Below are 24,988 nucleotides of genomic sequence, written 5' to 3' on the forward strand. Positions count from 1 at the left end.
AGTTCATAAGGTCATAAGTGATTGGAATGAGGCCATTTGGCCCATCATGTCTATTCCACCATTCAATCATGGCTAATCTATCGCTCCCTCCTATCCCTATTCTCTTGCCTTCTCCCCATAACCCCCGACACCCGTACTAATCAAGATTTATTCCACACTGGACTGAGGGGATGGGGTCGACCGCATTTTTCCAGCTGCTGTCAGGATGTAAACATGCGCTGGTGCTGCTGGTATCTCTTGCATGGTTCTCAAGTAACATTGCTTCTGTTTTCAGGGATGGGATCCCTCAAAGACCTTTATAACCAAGTCTTTTTCAACTAATGGTGGTCAAACGTACCACCCTAATTTTGAAGCGCACTGAAGACGTGCAAGGTCCACTATAGCCGCGACTGACAACCCCGGGCAGAGCTAGCCTCATGAGGGAAACGTGCACCATCATCATTGCCACAGCTGTCCAATGTGGCATCAGTAGAAGGACAATGTTTGTGGATTTAGTCTCATCTTCTATTGAGGGTGGACTTCATTGTGACTGTGTTGCTATCAGATTGATTCAGAATAAAGGTAGGAGCTCAAAAAGCAGCTAACCAGAAGTTGCATGTGCTGGTACTGTATCCCAAGGCAACGTGCAACGTCAGAATACAACACCTTTTACCATTACCATTCTTATCAAGTCCACATCACAAGATTAGAAATTATTCAGCCAGAGCTGAACACATTTCTCGGCATCGGCATACAATGGCATCTTGTGCTTCATGTGCGTGGTGGAGGAAAGATTGGTAGAAACACAGCTGCAGCAACGTGAACGATCTTTCCTTGACCCCACCATTACCATTAAACCAAGGGATCAAAAACACAAACTCAGCAATTCAGTCAGCATGAGTGGAGGTAAAGCTATTGACAGCTATTTCAAGAGAGCGCTAGATAGAACTCTTAAAGATAGTGGAGTCAGGGGGTATGGGGAGAAGGCAGGAACGGGGTACTGATTGAGAATGATCAGCCATGATCACATTGAATGGCGGTGCTAGCTCAAAGGGCCGAATGGCCTACTCCTGCACCCATTGTCTATTGACATATCAAGTCATGATAATATTTAACAGCAGGACAGGATCGAGGGGCTGAATGGCCTACTTGTGCTCCTATTTTGTTGTGTTCTTGTGTGAATATTAAGACAAATTTCAGAAAACTGTTCAAAATGTTAGATTACTTTTGGACATGGAACAAAAGACATCTTTATGCCCTTGCTGAGTTTCCTGCTGTTTAACCTCTCCCATCGTGGGAAGATCTAACGACCAGGAGCTAGAATGCCATTTAGTAAATCCGAATCCCAGCGTCAGTAACTTTGACCAGGTATTGCAAAAGCCGATCTGTGTGAGTAACAGCCACCGGGAAAGGAAATTGTGGTCAGTCAATGTGGTCGATTCCAAACCGTTGTTCAACCCAGCCCAGATTAATTAAGGCAGAATTACACATTATGGACTTGCCTGCAAAACACAAACTCCACAATCTGATAATGATAAACAAAAAAGAGCAAGATTTGTAACGTAGTGAATACAAATTGGAAGGTTCAATCCTTATTGTACAAAGCAGTCATCAGAGTCACAGGTTGGAAACAGTCCCTTCAGCAAAAGTTGTTCATGCCGACCAAGCTTGTCCATCTAAGCTAGTCCCATTCACCTACATATACCTCGGAACCATCCTTATCCATTCCTGCCATTTCTTTTCTAGTTTCCCAGTGTCCTTAGCTCCACCTGATCAGGGACTATGAGATGTGTCCAGCTTAGTATGTCTTAGGGCATCCGGCACCTTCTTGGCTTGCAATATGAATAGTCCTCAAGATACCCCCATTAACTTTCCCATCTTCCCTAGTCTTTGGGTCTTTCTCCACAGTAAAATCAGGAGAAATATTATTTGAAGACCTTACCCATCTCCCGTGGATCTGCATAGATGACCACTTTGATTTTTGAAGAGGGCCATTCTCTCTCTAGTTTCCTTTCCCCCCAATAACATAGGCATGAAATCTCTGGGGTCTTGGTAGTCTTCCATGGCAGAGACGATCTCATGGTATTTTCTTGTCCTCTTTTAGTTTAAAGATACAGCGCAGAAACAGGCCCTTCGGCCCACCAAGTCCGCACTGACCAGCGATCCCCGAACACTAACACTACACACACTAGGGACAATTTACATTTATACTAAGCCAATTAACCTACAAACCTGCACATCTTTGGAGTGTGGGAGGAAACCAAAGATCTCAGAAAACCCACGCAGGTCACGGGGAGAACGTACAAACTCCGTACAGACAGCACCCGCAGTCAGGATTGAACCCAGATCTCTGGTGCTGTAAGGCAGCAGCTCTACCCGCTGCGCCACCGTGATTTCCATCTTGTGTATGCTCCTCAATCCCCTGTACTCTCTCAGGGAGTTGCTGGATACCAGCTGCCTATACCTGACCCATGCCTCCTCCTGGACTGCAGAGTGTACAGGTCCTCTCCAGCCTACCACCACCTGATGTATGTGTGTATGGTGGGATGGGTTGTCAGCAGCTTCTGCCTTGTGAGAACTCTGTTTATAGCCCTATTACCAACTTGTTGGGTGATGAAGGATTGTCAGGAACAGAATCCTGTCCTAACCTGGGAAGGACTCAAATATACTTGACCTTGGGTCAAACCTGGGCTAAGTTGCAATGCTGCTCATTAACAAGGGAGAGGACTCCCAGGGAGAATTGTTGCCATTTGGATGACCTGTTCAAGAATAGGGAAAGAAAATGAGTCATCACTGGTCCTCGGGTGTGTGTGTGCTATCAATGACCACCATTCTTAGCATTTTCAGAGTGGCCATGTAGCCATCCTACATTGAATGCAGCCGAGATTGCCCGCTCAAATCTTGGCTGTCGAGTTTGGACTCAGAACATTTCTGCCTCAATCAGAAATGCTTTCTGCCCTCCCACTCTGCAGTTGTTGCTTAGGTGTACAAGTCTGGGTATAGACCTTTTCCCTTCACTTTAGTCTTCCCAGGAATTCTTGACTCAGTGAAAATATTGCAACTGGAGGCAGTTCTAACTTGAGCTCTAAACCTTTCCAATATTGGAGTCAAGGCCAAGCTAACTTTCTTAAAGTAACAGTAAGAGACCCCTGGCATTGTGACCTGTGTGGCAACTACAGCTCGGTTCCACAAGGGGGGCTGCCGTCTGTCGGCACATGCCGGTGTGACAATAGACAATAGGTGCAGGAGGAGGCCATTCCACCCTTCGAGCCAGCACCACCATTCAATGTGATCATGGCTGATCATTCTCAATCAGTACCCCGTTCCTGCCTTCTCCCCATACCCCCTGACTCCGCTATCCTTAAGAGCTCTATCTAGCTCTCTTGAATACAGGGTATACAACCTGTAGAATGATCTTACCAGCAGAACTGCATCTTCTGCCTTCGGTGGAAGATTGATGACTTGCTTTGGTTGAAGCTCATGGGTGTTATTGGATCGCATCATGGAGACACACAGAGCAGCACACAATGCATCTGGATTTTGCTGTAAACCAAAGCACATGGAACAAAAGCTGAGTGCAACAACCCAGACTGTAGTTTCTCCTCATCTCCAGCTGATCCGCTGTGCTGTGTAACTTTCTGTAAAGTAAATTTAGTTTTGCAAATAGGCAGCTGGACTGCGAGCAAAGTTGGGAGGTCACTTTACAGCATTTATCTTCCCAATTCGTTTTTCTTTATGGTTCAGTCCCAGGAGTTAACATGGATTTCCAGTGACTTGGTGGAAGTAATTGTGATGTCTTTCTTGCGTTACAAGACACAATAAATGAAAAAAAAATGCACGCTTTAACAATAGTCTTCCTTCACATTTACATTTTTAGATATTTTAAAAATCTTAACTGACAAATCCATCCAAGATTATAATACAGAACAATGAAAATTGGAAGCGGGTTACATTGCCTGAGTTTAGAGATACATTATGGAAACCACCCAGTCCAGAGTGATCATTAACTGCCCATTCACACCTGGTCTATGTTCTCCCACTTTCACATCCACTCCCTACACACAAGGAGCAATTTATAGCAGCCAATTAACCTACAAAATCACACACCTTTAAGATGTGGGAGGAAACCTGAGCACCCAGAGAAAACCCACACGGCCACAGGGAGAAATTGCAAACTCCACACAGACAGTATCCGACATCAGGATGGAAGCCGGGTCGCTGGCCGAGAGGCAATGGCTCGACCAGCAACGCCACCCACTTCAAATAATGACATTAAGATTTTTATGCCAAGTTTAACAACTGATACTCGTTTTGTTTTGAGATTGATCTCCAGCGATGGAGTAAGTACCTTGGCCAGAAGACCACAAAATTGAATTGCAAACACAAAATATCTATTATTTAAAACAAAAAGTAATATTTAAACTAGCATGTAGCAGCAGCTGCAGAAAAATCTTACTCAAAAACAGCAGCAATTTTGTTGTAGCTTTTAGTTCCTCACACCCACTTCAATTAAAACTAAAATAATTTCAAGTTCCACTTTCATCCTTAACAGCGACAGTAAAACCTGAAGTGAAAGTAATGTGTGGTGGGAATTATAGGAGATGCAGAACTAGGCAGAAGCAGAATTAGACGTGTTCTCAATCATATTACATTAAAGGCATCACCCACAAACAGTTACTCACTAGTTCATTCTTCAGGAATTGAATAGCCAAGGGAAGAAATGCCTTGACATAAGAGGTACACTGGTCTGCTAACGGCTTGGATGGGATCATGGAACAAATTTTGAGCAAGACAGCTTTCACATCATCCTGCAAAATAGATAGGAACTGGGTGATCAGATGCAGAGCGCAACCAAGCATTGTCAAATGAGAAACATGCAACTGAACCAGTCAAAACCAAATAGAAACAAAATGCTGCAGTAACTCAGCGGGACAGGCAGCATCTCTGGAAAGAAGGAATGGGCGACGTTTCAGGGTCGAGACCCTTCTTCAGACTCTTCGTCAGACAGCATTTTGTGTTTACCGCATCCGAGTAAAGTCATATATAGGGTACAGGTAAGTACAACATTCCCTTCTACACCCCCACTACTTCCATTCCCAATTGGAAACCACTGGGAGAGCCAGATGTACTCTGATCCCCCACACTTTCACAGGGATGTGCCCGGTTAGTGCTGCAGCAAGTGCTTTTGTAGACTGCCAGCCCGTGCGGAATGAGATGGAAACAGAGATTGGTGTGGAGGGCAACAGCAAAGTCACACTCTGAGCACCAACACGTTCCGATACACACACTATTGCAACCCCTTGTAGTGATTTCATGGCCACTCATGGAGTTAGCCAAATGCTTTAAAATGTCAGCTCTTTTCTTGGTAAACAAGTTTACCCAAAGTCACGGCCACTGCCTGCATCCTCTCCCGCACCCTCCTCCTGCACCCTCTCTCCCCTCCTGCACCCTCTCTCCCCTCCTGCACCCTCTCTCCCCTCCTGCACCCTCTCTCCCCTCCTGCACCCTCTCTCCCCTCCTGCACCCTCTCTCCCCTCCTGCACCCTCTCTCCCCTCCTGCACCCTCTCTCCCCTCCTGCACCCTCTCTCCCCTCCTGCACCCTCTCTCCCCTCCTGCACCCTCTCTCCCCTCCTGCACCCTCTCTCCCCTCCTGCACCCTCTCTCCCCTCCTGCACCCTCTCTCCCCTCCTGCACCCTCTCTCCCCTCCTGCACCCTCTCTCCCCTCCTGCACCCTCTCTCCCCTCCTGCACCCTCTCTCCCCTCCTGCACCCTCTCTCCCCTCCTGCACCCTCTCTCCCCTCCTGCACCCTCTATCCCCTCCTGCACCCTCTATCCCCTCTCTCCCCTCCTGCACCCTCTCTCCCCTCCTGCACCCTCTATCCCCTCCTGCACCCTCTATCCCCTCCTGCACCCTCTATCCCCTCCTGCACCCTCTCTCCCCTCTATCCCCTCCTGCACCCTCTATCCCCTCCTGCACCCTCTATCCCCTCCTGCACCCTCTCTCCCCTCCTGCACCCTCTATCCCCTCCTGCACCCTCTCTCCCCTCCTGCACCCTCTCTCCCCTCTCTCCCCTCCTGCACCCTCTATCCCCTCCTGCACCCTCTATCCCCTCCTGCACCCTCTATCCCCTCCTGCACCCTCTATCCCCTCCTGCACCCTCTATCCCCTCCTGCACCCTCTCTCCCCTCTCTCCCCTCCTGCACCCTCTATCCCCTCCTGCACCATCTCTCCCCTCCTGCACCCTCTCTCCCCTCCTGCACCCTCTCTCCCCTCCTGCACCCTCTCTCCCCTCCTGCACCCTCTCTCCCCTCCTGCACCCTCTCTCCCCTCCTGCACCCTCTCTCCCCTCCTGCACCCTCTATCCCCTCCTGCACCCTCTCTCCCCTCCTGCACCCTCTCTGCCCTCCTGCACCCTCTCTCCCCTCCTGCACCCTCTCTCCCCTCTCTCCCCTCCTGCACCCTCTCTCCCCTCCTGCACCCTCTCAACCACCGCCTGCACCCTCCCCCCTGCACCCACCTCCACACCGCCTGCCCCACACAGAGAGCTGTTGGATTGAGGGAGACTTACCTCTACAACCTTGTCGCCCACCACTTTGCCGATCTCTCTAGCCACTCCCTTACACAGGGCACATAGGTCAATCCCCTAAAGGACAGATAAGAAAGCATGAATCTTGGCACCTTGTGCAAATGTAAAGGTGTTTGGAATATGGCTTTGCAAATGCTGAGAGATCATATTAAAGAAGTTAAATTATTCACTTGCTTCTAACATAGCAAAGAAGAGTGGGAAGACAGAGGATTGGGACTCTTTTAAAGAGCAACAAAAGTTAACTAAAAATGCAATACGGGGAGAAAAGATGAGGTACGAGGGTAAACTAGCCAATAATATAAAGGAGGATAGCAAAAGTTTTTTTAGGTACGTGAAGAGGAAAAAAATAGTCAAGGCAAATGTGGGTCCCTTGAAGACATAAACAGGGGAATTTATTATGGGGAACAAAGAAATGGCAGACGAGTTAAACCGTTACTTTGGATCTGTCTTCACTGAGGAAGATACACACAATCTCCCAAATGTTCTAGGGGCCGGAGAACCTAGGGTGATGGAGGAACTGAAGGAAATCCACATTAGGCAGGAAATGGTTTTGGGTAGACTGATGGGACTGAAGGCTGATAAATCCCCAGGGCCTGATGGTCTGCATCCCAGGGTACTTAAGGAGGTGGCTCTAGAAATAGTGGAAGCATTGGAGATCATTTTTCAATGTTCTATAGATTCAGGATCAGTTCCTGTGGATTGGAGGATAGCAAATGTTATCCCACTTTTTAAGAAAGGAGGGAGAGAGAAAACAGGTAATTATAGACCAGTTAGTCTGACATCAGTGGTGGGGAAGATGCTGGAGTCAATTATAAAAGACGAAATTGCTAAGCATTTGGATAGCAGTAACGGGATCATTCCGAGTCAGCATGGATTTACGAAGGGGAAATCATGCTTGACAAATCTACTGGAATTTTTTGAGGATGTAACTAGGAAAATTGATAGGGGAGAGTCAGTGGATGTGGTGTATCTCGACTTTCAGAAAGCCTTCGACAAGGTCCCACATAGGAGATTAGTGGGCAAAATTAGGGCACATGGTATTGGGGGTAGGGTACTCACATGGATAGAAAATTGGTTGACAGACAGAAAGCAAAGAGTGGGGATAAATGGGGCCCTTTCGGAATGGCAGGCAGTGACCAGTGGGGTACCGCAAGGTTCGGTGCTGGGACCCCAGCTATTTACGATATACATTAATGACTTAGACGAAGGGATTAAAAGTACCATTAGCAAATTTGCAGATGATACTAAGCTGGGGGGTAGTGTGAATTGTGAGGAAGATGCAATAAGGCTGCAGGGTGACTTGGACAGGTTGTGTGAGTGGGCGGATACATGGCAGATGCAGTTTAATGTAGATAAGTGTGAGGTTATTCACTTTGGAAGTAAGAATAGAAAGGCAGATTATTATCTGAATGGTGTCAAGTTAGGAGGAGGGGGAGTTCAACGAGATCTGGGTGTCCTAGTGCATCAGTCAATGAAAGGAAACATGCAGGTACAGCAGGCAGTGAAGAAAGCCAATGGAATGTTGGCCTTCGTAACAAGAGGAGTTGAGTATAGGAGCAAAGAGGTCCTTCTACAGTTGTACCGGGCCCTGGTGAGACCGCACCTGGAGTACTGTGTGCAGTTTTGGTCTCCAAATTTGAGGAAGGATATTCTTGCTATGGAGGGCGTGCAGCGTAGGTTCACTAGGTTAATTCCTGGAATGGCGGGACTGTCGTATGTTGAAAGGCTGGAGCGATTGGGCTTGTATACACTGGAATTTAGAAGGATGAGGGGGGATCTTTTTGAAACATATAAGATAATTAGGGGATTGGACACATTAGAGGCAGGAAACATGTTCCCAATGTTGGGGGAGTCCAGAACAAGGGGCCACAGTTTAAGAATAAGGGGTAGGCCATATAGAACGGAGATGAGGAAGAACTTTTTCAGTCAGAGAGTGGTGAAGGTGTGGAATTCTCTGCCTCAGAGGGCAGTGGAGGCCAGTTCGTTGGATGCTTTCAAGAGAGAGCTGGATAGAGCTCTTAAGGAGTGAGGGGGTATGGGGAGAAGGCAGGAACGGGGTACTGATTGAGAGTGATCAGCCATGATCGCATTGAATGGCGGTGCTGGCTCGAAGGGCTGAATGGCCTACTCCTGCACCTATTGTCTATTGTCTATTGTCTATGTCCTCCCCCATAACCTTTTTCCTGAACAATACATTGTATTCACAGTTGCAGAGTACTGAAAACATAAACTGCCCAGCAGTTTGCAAACATCTATTAATCAATCATCAAATTACATCATCATCCTTATCCATGACACACTCAATCCCCTATGACGACCGGTGTTCACAGAAGGCTTCCAGAGTCCCTGTGGATATCGCGTGTTCCCTCTCCAGGGACATGCGAGCACGGACATAAGCCTGAGAGAGGGGCAGGCAGTTGACTCGGCAGAACCCTTGACTGCCTGCTACCTGGACCCCTGAAAGGTCTTCTTGGCCCTCCCCAACCAACCTTGCCCCCTCCGTACCGGGTGACCAAAGATCAAAAGCATGGGGTTGAAATGCAGCTAAAACTTGAGTAGCAGCCCCTTCAGATATTTAAATAGGGGCTGCAATCTCTCACACTCCATATACACATGGAGCACAGTCTCTTCCACACCACAGAAGTGACAGGCAGCTGGCGTGTCTGTGAACCAACCTAAGTATCTATTTCACGCCACTGGTCTGTGCAACACTAATGCCCCAGGTCACGAGTCAAGCACGGGCTGCCTTGCTTTGACAATAGAGCCCAACACACAGCTTCCCACTGCCTGGCCACTTGCAACCTTCTACACTCAATATCAAACTCTCTAATGTCGCAGGAAAAAATCTGCCGGTTTAAATCAAAGGTAGATACAAAATGCTGGAGTAACAGCGGTTCAAGAGGCTTCTCGGGAGAGAAGGAATGGGTGACGTTTCGGGTTGAGACCCTTCTTCAGTCTGAAGAAAGGTCTCGACCCAAAACATCACCCATTCCTTCTCTCCCGAGATGCTGCCTGACCTGCTGAGTTACTCCAGCATTTTGTGTCTACCTTCTCTACTGTAGCAACTCATTCTTTCCATTTGTCCATGTTAGCTCTGCCATTGCAGCTATGGTTTTCTTTCTTTCTTGGTATTGGCTGGCCTGTGCGGTGTGACCCACATCCTTGATACTGACACGTTGGATAGAAGATGCTCATCTGATCCAAATCACCACAGTAACTCACTTGGTATTCCTCTATCCCAGATGTTTCCTTTCTTCTACATATCCTCCTCAAAACTAATGCTATCTCTTGCTTCTGACCTGGGATCACAGACCTACAACCCCATTTTTCTCTGCACAAATGCCTCTTGACATCCCGAGTGATCTGACATCTACTAATCCAGGCAGCGTTCTGGAAAACCTCCTGCATCCTCTCCAAAGCCTCCAGATCCTTCCTGGAAGAGTATCACACCAGAAACATGGCCGGGGGGGGGGGGGGGGGGAGCGGACAATGTATGTGTTGTTGGTTATGTTCAAGCCTGCACCAGAAAAAGGGAAGTGAAAAGGCAAAAGGTGAAGTGAGAAACAGGTTTCCATTGGGTGTCAATGTAAGCTTCGTTATTACTTCACTAAATCCGTTCTGGACAAAAACACGAGGCTTAAACCGCAGATGGTTGCTCAAATAGTAAATGTTTACATTAAACAATGTACTCATTTAAAATGTACTTTATATTAACACGGTATTTTAATTTCAACACTGACTTCACCAGTTGTTGCAACATTTTCAGCAGAGTTGTGTGCTCCCTCCCCATTTCCTCAAAGCAGACCTCTCAAGCTCCACTACTTCCTTGCCCACAAAGGTTGCTGCAAACAGTCATTATATTTCAAAAATATTTCATTGACCGCAAAATATTTTACTGTTGGAAACGGGTGCAACACAAATAAAAATGAGCAACTTGGTTCTTCTGAAGAATGAAGGAAGAATGTAGAGAAACCGAGTGTTTGTTACAGATTGTGAAAGGCCAGTGTGGATGAGCTCAAGTCTACCCACATAAAGGCCAGTGTGGATGAGCTCAAGTCTAGCAAGGGTTGACTAAAGGCAGCCAACACCCAGTGATTCACTCCAATCCATTACAGAGTACCAATCTCACCAACACAAGGACGCATGAATGGCAGGCTTGAACTTGTAGAGATGACAAGGCACGAGCTATTATGAATCAGTCGCTGATACCAAAGATGGGTCTTCTGTTATAGATTATGCCAATGAACCCTCTTGCATCCATGATACACAGTCCCAATATGCTTCACACTCACCTCTTTTGATGTGGACCAATTGTTTTCCACACACTTGGTGAAGGCGCCACACTCTAGGGCCTTCTTCATGTCCTTGCACAATTTCTCATTGTCTTGAGGACACGTCTTCTCCATCTCAGGACGGACCAGAACTGTGATATAATAAAACAGAGTCATTGCCTCGTCCAAAGCATCAGGGTCACTTATCCTTCAACTCACACCCCGTGATCAAAAGTGTAGGAAAGAACTGCAGATGCTGGTTTAAAATCAAAGATAGGTACAAAATGCTGGAGTAACTCAGCGGGACAGGCAGCATCTCTGGAGAGAAGGAATGGGTGACATTTTGGGTCCAGACCGTTCTTCAGTCTGACATGAAATGTCACCCATTCCTTCTCTCCAGGGATGGTGCCTGTCCCACTGAGTTACTCCAGTACTTTGTGCGCACCCTGTGAAGAAAAGATCAACTTATGCTCTGGTCCATTTTAATTGACATTTCAATAGTCAATAGTGGTTTATTTGTCACATACACATAAATGTGTAGTGAAATGAAACATTACCCGCAGTTGAACAATAAGACCAATAAGAATAATCAATAAAAATGCAATAACACATACAATCACAAACTAACACGAAACAAAAGAAACATCCATCACAGTGAGTCTCCTCCAGTCACCTCCTCACTGTGATGGAAGGCCAGAATGTCTTTCTCTCTTCTCTGCCGTCTTCTCCCGCGGTCAGGCTGTTGGAGTTGCCACGTTGGGGGGGTCGGGGCTCCCGACGTTGAAGCCCCCGCGCCGGACGGTGAAAGGTCAGCGGCCTATTCCAGGCCCCAACCAATGTCCTCTGTGTGCATCTTGATCTTCCATTTCTTCCTACACAGAATAATGACCTTGCCATTCTCACTGCCACAATGCAATGGACAGCAAAAGAGGCCTCAGAGGAACTTCCCAATCCCTGTTTCTTCTCCATATTCTGCTAACTTTCAATTGAAATTCTGAAAATTCCTTTGAATTGCAGCAGCAGGAAATGTGACTTGACAGCCCAGAAGCTTCAGGTAGAATAGTGTCGACCACTCAACCCAGAAGCTTCAGGTAGAATAGTGTCGACCACTCAACCCAGAAGCTTCAGGTAGAATAGTGTCGACCACTCAACCCAGAAGCTTCAGGTAGAATAGTGTTGACCACTCAACCCAGAAGCTTACAGGTAGAATAGTGTTGACCACTCAACCCAGAAGCTTACAGGTAGAATAGTGTCCACCACTCAACCCAGAAGCTTCAGGTAGAATGGTGTCCACCTCACTGCATTACTTTCCCATTGAAACTCTTGCTACAGTTTCACAGGCCCATTAACGCAATAACACATCTCCAATCTACCTCATTGGAGATCTTTGAACTATCTTTAATCAGACTTTATCTTGCACTAAATGTTGTATCCTTTATCTGTACACTGTGGATGGCTTGGTTATAATTATTATGTTATGTTTTTCCACCAATTGTGCAGTGGTAATGCAGCATCACAAGTACAGCTCTGTTGATTAACTCCATTATCACTGCATCATGTCAGCACCAGAATCATTCCATTTTCACAACCAGAGTTTAAAACCACAAATAATTCATATTTTCTTTATGTATCTATCCACCCCCAGCAGGCTGCAGAGGCCAAGTCAGTGGATATTTTTAAAGCAGAAATAGCATCTTGATTTGTACAGCTGTCAGAGGTTATGGGGGAAAGGCAGGAGAATGGGGTTAGGAGGGAGAGACAGATCATTGAATGGCTTAGTAGACTTAATGGGCTGAATAGCCTAATTCCACTCCTATCCCTTATGACCTTATCCTTTCAATCAATATCTTAAACACTGTGCAGAATACCATGCTGCTGGTCACTGACTGCAGTGGGAGAGCACTCCTCAGTGTAGACATGTGGCAGCTGATAGTCCTGAGGACACTGGTCAGTGGGTCCAGTTACCTGGTCATGACTATTTATTTGTTGTGTTGCTGCGTTGATGTGGTTGTAAAGATGCAGCCGGAATGTCACTGTTACCTTTCCCAGCGCCCATGATAATTAAATACTCAGTCTCATCACTTGACCTTGAATTCAGATTGAGAAGTCAAGGTTATCAAAGAAACAGAAAATAGGTGCAGGAATCAGCCATCACCGCCATTCAGACTCGGCTTGTACTCGCTGGAATTTAGAAGACTGAGGGGGGGATCTTATAGAAACATATAAAATTCTTAAGGGGTTGGAGAGGCTAGATGCGGGAAGATTGTTCCCGATGTTGGGGAAGTCCAGAACCAGGGGTCACAGCTTAAGGATAAGGGGGAAGTCTTTTAGGACCGAGATGAGAACGTTTTTTTTCACACAGAGTGGTGAATCTGTGGAATTCTCTGCCACAGAAGGTAGTTGAGGCCAGTTAATTGGCTATATTTAAGAGGGAGTTAGATGTGGCCCTTGTGGCTAAAGGGATCAGGGGGTATGGAGAGAAGGCAGGTACGGGATACTGAGTTGGATGATCAGCCATGATCATATTGAATGGCCGTGCAGGCTCGAAGGGCCGAATGGCCTACTCCTGCACCTATTTTCTATGTTTCTATGTTTCTATTCAATATGATCACGGCTGAACATCCAAAATCAGTACCCCGTTCCTGCCTTCTCCCCATATCCCTTGATTCCGTTCGCCCCAAGAGCTAAATCGAACTCTCTCTGCAATGCATTTAGAGAGGTAGTGTTGGGGGACGGGAGACAACTGTGATGTTAATGTTTCTGGTTTTAAGACCAAGGGGACATTGGTGTGGAAGACAGAGCTGCGACCTCACATCTCCAGTGATCAGATCCAGTGCTGACCGCTGCACGGAGGCTTATCCAACGATGGACTTTCTCCAGGTGCTTGGGTCCGTTCACACTTCCCCAAAAAAGCACAGGGGGGGGGGGGGGGTTAGATGGGCAGATAGTTGGACAAAGGCCAGGGATGAGTGTGAACCAAAAGGATTAGAGAGTTGGAAATTGTAAAGCCAGAGGATTGATGATGTGCGAGTGGTTTAGGACTGTAGGTGGAGGGGTAGTGGAGAGAAGGGTGCAAGGTTAGCTCAGGAGAGGGGGGGGGGAAAGGAGGGGGTTACAGGGAGAAATAGGAGGGAGGTTGTGTGGTAGAGGTTACTTCAGAGGCATCACAAAATGCTGGAGTAACTCAACAGGTCAGGCAGCATCTCTGGAGAGAAGGAATGGACGACATTTCGGGTCAAGACCCTTCTTCAGACTGGTGCCTGACCTGCTGAGTTAAGCCAGCATTTTGTGATACCTTCGATTTGTACCAGCATCTGCAGTTATTTTCCTAGACGTTAGTTCAGTGTTACTTGGAGAATTCAATGTACGTTTACACCGTTGGGTGTTAATTGCCCCAGTGGGAGGCAGAACGTTGAAAATTGCCCCCAATAAGTGTGGGGTGGGGGAGACATATGCTGTCAATTGCCTCCACTGGAGGCAGATGGGGGGAGGGGGGGGGGAATCGGGGAAGCCAATGGGATGTGAGACACAACAGTTCACAGGGAAATAAATGGAGGTAGGGAGTTAATTGGATTGTTGGGAGCTGGCACAGGCTGGGTGGGCCAAATGGCCTCCTTCATCATAAGGCAACATGAAAAGAATCTGAGATACCGGTGATAGACACGAAATGTTGGAGTAACTCAGCGGGACAGGCAGTATCTCTGGAGAGAAGGAATGGGTGATGCTTTGGGCCGAGACCCTTTTACTGGTAGTTGATACCTACTGCACACAAACACAATGCAGATATAAAACAGTGATTTAGCAAAGGGAGGATTTAGAGCTCACAGGGCAGAATATGGACAGGTTGAAGGAACCAGGAAGTAAACAGTTGAGGAATAGTATCCTGCTTGGTGATAGAGCACCAATCAAAGCCACCGTGTAAATCTGCAAGGTAACTGTGGATTAGAGTCCAGTACAGATTCTACGACACAAACCATCCAAAGCCCAGAGAGGCTGGAATCACAGGCCCGGGTCACAGAGAGAACCATGGAGATGGTTTAGACACGGGCAATGCAGGAGGGTCTTCATGGGACCCTCTCGGTGGGTCGAGCCCAGTGGGAGCCGTGAATGTAGAGAGCGGGTGGGTCTGGTCACTGGAGGAGCCAGTGTGGGGGTCTTGTGTGTGGGTCTTGTGTGTGGGTCTTGTGTGGGGGGTCTTGTGTGTGGGGGTCTTGTGTGTGTGTGGGGTCTTGTGTGTGCGTGGGGGTCTTGTGTGTGGGTCTTGTGTGTGTGTGGGGGTCTCGCTGCCCCACCTTGTGTGGTGGGGGAAGACAGGAGCGGGGTGAATGTGCCCTAGTGTCCCACCCCCTCAACCCCCTCCCCTCCCGCAGCCCGCGGTGCGGGAACAGCGCACTTTCATAATAATAATGATCATAACATATTCCTTTATTCGTCCCACACCGGGGAAATGTACTTTCGCCAGATGTCAGCGGAAGGGCGGAGAGCTGGACATCTCCACACCCGCCCGGGGCCACAACCCAGTCACCCCCCGGCAACTCACACCCCCCCCCCCTTGTACCCACACCCACCCTCACCCCCCACCCCTCCCCTCCCACCCCTCACCCCCACCCTCACCCCCGACTCACCCCCACCCTCACCCCCACCCACCCCTCCTCTCACCCCCCCACCCACCCCCTTGTACCCACACCCCAACACCCCCCCACCCACCCCCTTGTACCCACACCCCAACACAACACCCCTTGTACCCACCTGGTGACAGACACAGGACGGTGAGGATAATCAGGGCAGCCATTTCCGCTCCGGGAACCCAGGACACTCACTCACTCACTCACTCACTCACACCCGCTCTGATGCTGATCCCGGCACCAGCGCTGATGCTGATCCTGATCCTGATCCAGACACTGACGGACCCGCTCCGCGCCGCTGTAAATAAGCGCTGGCGGCCGCCGGGCTCCGCCTATGAGCGCAAGGACGCGCCCTCCCGGGTTTATGTCATCCCAGCCCAGCCCAGCCCAGCCCAGCCCCAGCGTCACATCTTCCCCATCCCAGCCCAGACCAGACTACGCCAGACCAGACCAGACTAGACCACCCCAGACCAGACCACCCCAGTCCAGAACAGATCACCCCAGTCCAGAACAGACTACCCCAGCCCATCCCAGCCCGCCCCAGCCCAGACTAGCCCAGCCCAGCCCATCCCAGACTAGACCAGACCATCCCAGACTAGACCAGACCAGACCAGCCCATCCCAGCCCGCCCCAGCCCAGACTAGCCCAGCCCATCCCAGACTAGACCAGACCATCCCAGACTAGACCAGACCAGACCAGCCCATCCCAGCCCGCCCCAGCCCAGACTAGTCCAGACTAGACCAGACCACCCCAGACTAGCCCACCCCAGACTAGACCAGCCCATCCCAGCCCGCCCCAGTCCAGACCAGACCAGCCCATCCCTGACCAGCCCATCCCAGACCAGCCCAACCCACCCCACCCCATCCCCACTCCAGCACCATGCTCAGCGCCACATCTTCACCCTCCAGCCCAGGAAACATTTAAAATTTCACATTTGCAACTTGTTCTCTCTGAATTTACCAGGAATATTTCAGTAAATGCAACAACACTGGGGACACGAGATGCTGGAATCTTGACCAGCCACAGAAGTGCTGGAGGAACTCAGCGGGTCAGGCAGCATCTGTGGAATGAAATGCAAACGCAATGCAGTCTGTCATTGCCACCACAGATGCTGCCTGTCCCGCTGAGTTACTCCAGCATTTTGTGTCTGAATAAAAATATGTCTGGTTCTTTGGTCAGTCACCTTCGATCTTTATCCTTTGATCTTGACTATTCTGTCAATAGAAACAGATACATTCCATGGAGAAATAGGGAACTGCAGATGCTGGTTTATCAAAAGAAAAGACACAAAGTAGTGGGGTAACTGAGTGGATCAGGCAGCATCTCAGGAGAACATGGACAGGTGAAGTGTGCAGGAAGGAATTGCAGATGCTGGTTTACACTGAAGATAGACACCAAATGCTGGAGTAACTCAGCGGGACAGGCAGCATCTCTGGAGAGAAGGAATGGGTGATGTTTCGGGTCAAGACCCTTCTTCAGATCATAGATGCCGCTGAGTTACTCCAGCATTTTGTGTCTATCTTTGGTGCAGTTCCTTCCTACATGTTGATAGGTGACGTTTCCAGTCTTGTGTCTTGTTCGTTCCATAGACTTTGATTTCATGACCTTGAATCCCTCCGTCAGATCTCGTGGTGTGGATGTGTTCTGTGGCCCCACTAAAGCCTGTTTATCTCTCCCAAACTGCAGCCCATTGTGTCTACTCCGCCATTCAATCATGCCTGATCTATCTTTCCCTCTCAACCCCAGTCTCCCGCCTTCTCCCTGTAACCTTTGATGCCCTTACTAATCAAGAACTTATCAATCTCTGTTTTCAAAATACCCAAAGACTTGGCCTCCACCGCTGTCTGTGGCGATGAATTCCATAGATTCACCAGATTCGGAGACACTGATGGAAACATCCTCCCCACATCTACTCTCTCTGGGCCTTTCAGTGGTGAATGTTGGCCACTCTGGAGAGGTGAGAAGACTACACCCTAGGAATGAGTCAATGGAGGAAGAAGGACCATCTTGCTTTCTGGGTTGTATTCTTTCTGCCATTGGTGCTGGCCACTTGGAAAACGTAAACAAAAGGCTGAGTCTATAAAGATCGATATCTTGTCTCTCTTGCAGTTTGTTATTATTCTCATAAATACACGTCTACTACCCAGAGAACAAACCTCAGATCACTCTGTGCTCCACTCAATTCTGACCCTGTCTGGTTTGGAGTTGCCAATGGTGTTGGCCATGTCAGTGAGGAATAATCTGTCACCCATTCCATACGTTTGTTCTTTATTCCAACTGTTCTGGGACCTCAAAAGGACACAAAGTGCTGGAGGAATTCAGCGGGTTAAGCAGCTTCTCCAGAGAACATGGATAGGTGACGCTTTGTGGCCAGACTGCTCCTCAGTCTCGACCTGAAACATCACCTATCCATGTTCTCCAGAGATGCTGCCTGACCCATCAAGTTACTCCAGCACATGGTGTCCTTTTGTGTATTAACCAGCGTCTTTGTTTCTATAAGAAAATAACTGCAGATGCTGGTGCAAATCGATTTATTCACAAAATGCTGGAGTAACTCAGCAGGTCAGGCAGCATCTCGGGAGAGAAGGAATGGGTGACGTTTCGGGTCGAGACCCTTCTTCAGTCTGAAGAAGGGTCTCGACCCGAAACGTCACCCATTCCTTCTCTCCCGAGATGCTGCTTGACCTGCTGAGTTACTCCAGCATTTTGTGAATAAATCGTCTTTGTTTCTATATTCTGGGATCTCACCAATTTGGATTCTGGCCTCCACTGGGGTATTTGAACCCAATAATAATCCTGCCCTTTAAAGCTGAAAAGAATGTTTGCAGTCACAGTGTGTCCACAACGTGGCTGCAGTCTGTGAACTGATGGGCCTGCTTCAACCTGCAGGTATATTAAGTAATGCACAAGACAACTCATTGTCATCCAAGACTGCCAGTGACCGAAAAACACACATATACCTCATTGGGGTCCCTCGGACTACCTTTAATTGGACTTTACTGGCTTTACGTTGCATTAATAAGTTATTCTCTTATCATGTATTTGTGCACTGTAAATGGCTCAATTGTAATCATGTATTGTCTTTCCACTGACTGGTTAGCGCGCAACAAAAGCTTTTCACTGTACCTCGGTACACGTGACAATAAACTAAAACTAAAACTAAAAAACTAAAACGAAAACTTTAACAAATACTTTATATGTTGCAACAGTGTGCTCTGCTCGTTTGACTTCAAAACAGCTATAAATATATTTAACATTACTAACTGGAGATGAATTACTTTGTAAGGATTAAAAATGTTTAAAAACACATTGTATAGAGGTTATGCAAATGCATTAAATTGGCACAGTATTCCTATTAAGTCTGAAGAAGGGTCTCGAACTGAAACGTCACCCATTCCTTCTCTCCAGAGATGCTGCCTGTCCCGCTGAGTTACTCCAGCTTTTTGTGTCTATTTCCTATTTAGTAACTTTTCCTCTTTACCTTGTTGGTCAAAATTGTCCCAAGTGTAATATTCAACAGATCCAAAGGAAAAGCAACTGAGGAAAAAACTAAATAATGTAGTAAGAATCAAAATATTTTAATCAGCCTTTTTACTTTGTATTTATCTTGTGATTATCTTGTGCAATGATTGGTTGATTGCCAACTGGTTACCAGCTCATTGTCTCAATCACCATTCTATGTGGCTGAAATCCAACAGCGATGAAGCAGAGAGAGAGAGAGAGAGAGACCAGGAAACGACACCTTGTCAAAATACTGGCAAATAAAGGGGCAGTAAATCAGGAGGCAATTTTACCTCAAAATATCTCTTCCCTGTCAGGTGAGTGTAAGTCAAACTGGCAATTCACTATTGCCTGTCTTTGTGGAACATTTACGATGTATAAGATGTGAAAACCAGTCCAAAAAAATGCCATGGAGCCCGATGCACTTTGCAACATTGGGTATGTGTTCTTGGTCTCACTCCCTGCAAGTCCACAGCCAGGCGCTGTTTAAATGTGCTGAGGGAGCCTCTGCCTTCAGCATCCTTTGAGGCAATGAGTTGGGACACAGAGCTGGAGCAAGGTGGAGGGACAGGAACCGTGAAACACAGAAGGGAATCTAAGTCTGTCTAGCGGACAAAGCAGACAAATACTTGACCGAGCCATTAGCTAGCCATTAGCTAGGCCCCTCTTGGAGGATTAGGTTGTTTTGGTCAACCTTCAATTGGAAAGATGTTATTAAGCTCAAAAGAAAGCAGAAAATATTTAAGAGAATGTAGCCAGGACACGTAAATAGTCCTCTCACAGATGAAATCTTCACCACCCAACCGAAACTTCATCTCCATTTTTCCTGCAGCAGTAAAACTATACACTACATTTCGTTTTTTTTTCTTTTGCACTACCTTGATGTACGTATGTACTTATGTAGGATATGATCTGCCTCTTGCAGGAATGCAAAACAAAGTTTTCACTGTCTCTCGGTACACATGACAATATTAAAGTTGATATTTAAAAAGTATCCAGACAGGCAGATGAATTGCCAAGGTGTACTTGGCTGTGGGTAACACACTGCCGGAAACTGTATTGGAGACAACATTGGAGACAACATTGGAGACAACATTGGAGACAACATTGGAGATAACATTGGAGACAACATTGGAGACAACATTGGAGACAACATTAGAGACAGTATTGGTGATGCAAGCAGTGTCTTCACTACACACTGACTGTTCACCCTGACCAGGCTCCCAAACCACATCCTGTTTTCATTATACCTTATCATAATACACTTTTCCACAACTAATCTCAATGATCTTATAATCAATGATACGTTATTGTCACACGTATGTACAGTGACATTCTTTGTTTTTGCATACAATATACAAAGTATCTGGCGGCGACTAAGTTTCACCAAAGTCATTAGTGTCCCGATGGTCCCTCGCTGTTCTTTGCGGCTCCACTCCCCCCCTCTTTGTTCTCCACCCCCCCCCTCTGTCCACCCTCTCTCTGCACCTTGTCCTCGACCTCGTGTTACTTTGTGAAGCACATGTAGTCGATTATCATTAATTCCATAATATAATTTAAAGTAATTATGTTGATAGTCGCTGAATTATCAATTGTTATCTATTGCTGGGATTTAAACGTGATCACATTGAAAGGACACGTTAAACACATAAGAAACAGCACCTGCTCACACACACATCCTCAGTAAGTATTGGAGGGGATAAGCCAGTTGTATCCACTGCTTCAACCTCATGTATACTCATGTCTGAGCTGCAAAGGCAATGGCTGATGCAGGAATTTAGAAATTATTTAACAGGGAAATGCGGAAAAGAGAATGATAATGAACCAGGGAAAGGGATGGTAATGGGATTGGTTTAGAAGGTTCTAGTTGAAGAACTATCCCAGATGCAATGGAGAAAATGACTTGCTCTGTTTGCAGTTTTGATGGGATTATCTGAGGAGGTCAGGGTTATGTCAATGGGGTGCAGTATTTGAGTTGGCAGACTCAGACACTGTGACACCCTGCACACTCTGCAGTTTAAGCTCCACTGATCCCATGATGTCATCTGAGATTTGTTTTGAAGTCAAATCGACATTTTATTTAAGTAACTGCATAACATTCATGTCCAGATGTGGTGGATTGTTACCTTTCAGGAATATATTCAAGAACAGTTTAAATACCAATCCAGATCACATGGACACAGTACTTACCCAGTGACGTCACACAACACTGTATATAGAAATGTACAATACCCAAACAGGCCCTTCAGCCCTCAAAGTCCGTACTGAACATGATGCCACGTTGAATTAACATGCAGTGTCTGTCTTTTGACCTCATGGACCTCTTGCCCAGAGTAACCCTGATCTGTAGGCTTTGGTCCAAGTAGTGTGGTGTTACTGGTACCAGGCAGGGTTCAATTCATTACCCTAGAGATGATTATGGATAGATATGATAATTTGGCCATGGAGGCTTGGTTATTGTGTTCAATAAAAATGGACATTGATAGATTTGTGGATATTAAGGGAATCCAGGAGCATGGAGATGGTCCAGGAAAATTGTGTGAGATAGATCACCCCTGATCTTAACGAATGGTAGAACATCGAACATAGAACACCATAGCAGAGGAAAAGGCCCTTCAATCCACAATGCCTGTGCCAAACATGATGCAGTTAAACAAATCTCCGATGTACAAAATGCTTGAAGGTCTGGGTGGTCACTTCCTGCTCCTCTCTCTTCTGTTTTACATTCTCACGTTGAGGGGGGGAGGTGGGTCACTGATGGTAGCTTGTGGGAGTGAAGAAGGTCCCACCCCTCATGGCATCACTTCTCCATGTGCAAGTATTAACTATGAATCACACGTGAAGAGTAGGAGATACATGCCCCATGGTCGATACATGCTGGTCACTGGCCCATGGTCATGCCGGTCGCTGTAACTGGTCCATGGTCATGCTGGTCGCTGGTCCATGGTGATGCCGGTCACTGGCCCATGGTCATGCCGGTCACTGGTCCACGGTACTGCCGGTCACTGGTCCACGGTACTGCCGGTCACTGGCCCATGGTCATGCCGGTCACTGGTCCATGGTCATGCCGGTCACTGTAACTGGGGGAACAGTCTCCTCACAGTCACAACTGGTGCAGAAATTAAAACAGAGAATCCCAAGAAAAGTCTTTGCTGAAACAACAACCTGATCTATCTCTCTCTCTCTCTCTCTCTCTCTCTCTCTCTCTCTCTCTCTCTCTCTCTCTCTCTCTCTCTCTCTCTCTCTCTCTCTCTCTCTCTCTCTCTCATCAAGAGCTTTTGTTTCTGACTTTCTTCAATATTTAACATTTCTATGGAACTAAACTTGTATTTAGTGTATTTGACCAAGTTGACAGGGTCTTCTTTATAAACTGCTTTAAAAGTAATGTTCCCATAAAGAGTGTTCTCACTATTTTCTGCTTTTACTTCTGCTTAGATTCTGCCTAATCTAAGGCAGATTAGGAAACAGGCTTCTAGAATTTATAGTGTGAATGATAGGCAGGTGAAAGCACATTCAATAGCAACTTTGAAAAGGTATAAGATAAATAATTGCAGGAAGAAAAAAAATACAGGGCAATAATGATTGAGCAGGGTTCGACACAGAACTCTGGAGTAACTTAGCGGGTTAGGCAGCATCTCTGGAGAGAAGGAATAGGTAAAGTTTTCGGTGAAAACCTTTCTTCAGTCCTGAAACGTCACCCATTCCTTCTCTCCAGAGATGCAGCTTTTTGCGTCTTTCTTCGGTTTAAACCAGCATCTGCAGTTCCTTCCTACACATGATTGAGCAGGGAATCGGGGCTGACTGGGACATTGTGCAATGGTCCAGATGCCAACCATTCCGTGCCGCGGATTTAGCAGAACAACACCCACTAGGTGACCAGTTGTGTAGGTGACACTTTTGCCGATGCTCTTGCAATATCCCATTGCACCACTTGGTGGCGACCTATATGTAAGGTTGATGTCCAGAGGATGTCGATGGGAGTTTGTGACATTACTCGCCTGCAGTCTCTTGAACGCTGCTCTTCAGCCACATGGTGGCAAGAATGAGCTTGTTATTGGAGCACAAACATCTGCAATGTTTCTGGAGAGTTGTGGCTTTTGTGTCCGTTATGTAGCTGTGTCACAGTAGCTTAAAGGTTGTACATGTTTCCACACTGGGCCTTTCATTCTGATCACCTGCAGTACACTAAGTATAAGAAAATAACTGCAGATGCTGGTACAAATCGAAGATATTTATTCATAAAATGCTGGAGTACACTGGTTCTGTTGTAGGCGACATTCATTATTGACCACCTCTTCCAGGTAAACCGGCCTTGGGTGAGTGAACTACAAACCTCGTGGATTCCCCTTCACATTCATAAGGTTCATTTTAATGTTCCAATCTCACCTATAACCATTCCATTTTCATGTATTCAATTTTCACCAACATCCTGCACCAGACATCCACTGCCTTGCTCTGACTGTAGTCTTGTCCTAATTACATTCCTGGCCAATTTGATCGCACTTTTTCCAATTCCATCTCTATCTTTCCACTTTTATCACCACCTTTTCTCCACTTCATTATTCCGCCCTGTTCTGATTTCACTTCCGGCCAATTTCCAATTCCATAGATAGACACAAAAAGCTGGAGTAACTCAGCGGGTCAGACAACATCTCTGGAGAAAAGGAATAGGTGACGTTTCAGGTCAAGACTCTTCTTCTCCAATTCCATACGCTGCTTTGTCCCAGTCTCACCTGCCACATGGATTCCTCATCCAAAATTCAAAAGATTTATTTCGACATGAGTAAACACAGGGAGGGTTTACAAAATTAAATCTAGAAAGAAATCCTAGGACAGACACAAAAGGCTGGAATAACTCAGCAGGTTAGACAACATCTCTGGAGATAAAAGAGGAATAGATGACGTTTCAGATTCAACCCGGAATGTTACCTATTCCTACTCTCCAGAAATGCTCCCTGACCCGCTGATTTAATCCAACTTTTTGTGTCTATCTTCAGTTTAAACCAGCATCTGCAGTTCCTCCCATTACAAAAAATCCTAGGTCGTTGGGAAGCTAGTTCCATCCTTAATCTTCAGTTTTTTCAGCAGGAGAGACAAAGGTTAGGCAGAGGTAGGTTGCGTTTTAAACATTACTGCACTGATCACCTGTGGCTTAATCTGCTCTTAACTCCTACATCTATGGACATAGATCATGAGTTCCCAAATTCCCTTTCCTCATCATTGAATTAAAAGTTTATTTCTACAAAGAAAAACTGCAATTGTCGGATCAAAAGGATGGACTGGAACACTTTCCCCACTGTGATGAACATTGGATGATAATAGAAACAAGCACATGCTGGTTTACACAAAACGACACAGTGCTGGAGTAACTCAGTGGGTCAGGCAGCATCTGTGGAGAACATGGATAGGTGACGTTTCACAGAGTGCTGGAGTAACTCAGCGGGTCAGGCAGCATCTGTGGAGAACATGGATAGGTGACGTTTCACAGAGTGCTGGAGTAACTCAGCGGGTCAGGCAGCATCTGTGGAGAACATGGATAGGTGACATTTCACAAAGTGCTGGAGTAACTCAGCGGGTCAGGTCAGCGTCTCGACCAGAAACGTCACCCGTTCCTTCTCTCCCGAGATGCTGCCTGACCCACTGAGTTAATCCAGCATTTTGTGTCTACCTTAGATTTTAACCAGCATCTGCAGTTTTTTCTCCACCACAAGTGATTCATCGAGTTGCCAACAGAATAATATTAGTTTCAATGTTGTTTCAAGTTGACATGTTTTCTCCTTCTCTGAGCTGTGTACAGTTGATCATGACAGCACACGTATAATTTGAGTTTTACTTGAATTGTAGGTTCTGGTTGTAGTCGCAGGGATACTGATTACATTGTCTAAAATATAACCTTGCATTGAAGGTAAGCTTTCAGGCAAATGTGCAAGGATCTACAACCAGCATCTTCAAAGCTTCACCAAGCAGTTGTCTGGCTGGAACCAAGCGTATTCGAGCCGTGTTCAGTGGTGATGAGCTGTGTG

The 24,988-nt window shown here is 46.8% G+C and overlaps 1 protein-coding gene across 2 annotated transcripts in view; it reads right to left on the reverse strand.

The window, feature by feature from the left end:
• Window positions 1-15,810, reverse strand: part of LOC144610466 (prosaposin-like) — a 29,317-nt gene extending 13,507 nt beyond the window's left edge. The window contains exons 1-5 of one of the 2 annotated variants that reach the window (XM_078429199.1): window positions 15,589-15,810; window positions 10,861-10,991; window positions 6,551-6,625; window positions 4,662-4,787; window positions 3,400-3,522 (exon numbers count right to left, since the gene is read on the reverse strand). In XM_078429199.1, the coding sequence (XP_078285325.1) occupies window positions 3,400-3,522; window positions 4,662-4,787; window positions 6,551-6,625; window positions 10,861-10,991; window positions 15,589-15,631 (498 nt within the window). In that variant the 5' untranslated portion in view covers window positions 15,632-15,810. The remainder of the gene's footprint in view (window positions 1-3,399; window positions 3,523-4,661; window positions 4,788-6,550; window positions 6,626-10,860; window positions 10,992-15,588) is intronic. The other variant, XM_078429200.1, reaches the window with a different exon arrangement.
• Between the last annotated feature and the right edge of the window lie 9,178 nt (window positions 15,811-24,988).

The sequence above is a fragment of the Rhinoraja longicauda genome, chromosome 36 (assembly GCF_053455715.1).
Source record: "Rhinoraja longicauda isolate Sanriku21f chromosome 36, sRhiLon1.1, whole genome shotgun sequence".
NCBI classification, from domain to species: domain Eukaryota; kingdom Metazoa; phylum Chordata; class Chondrichthyes; order Rajiformes; family Arhynchobatidae; genus Rhinoraja; species Rhinoraja longicauda.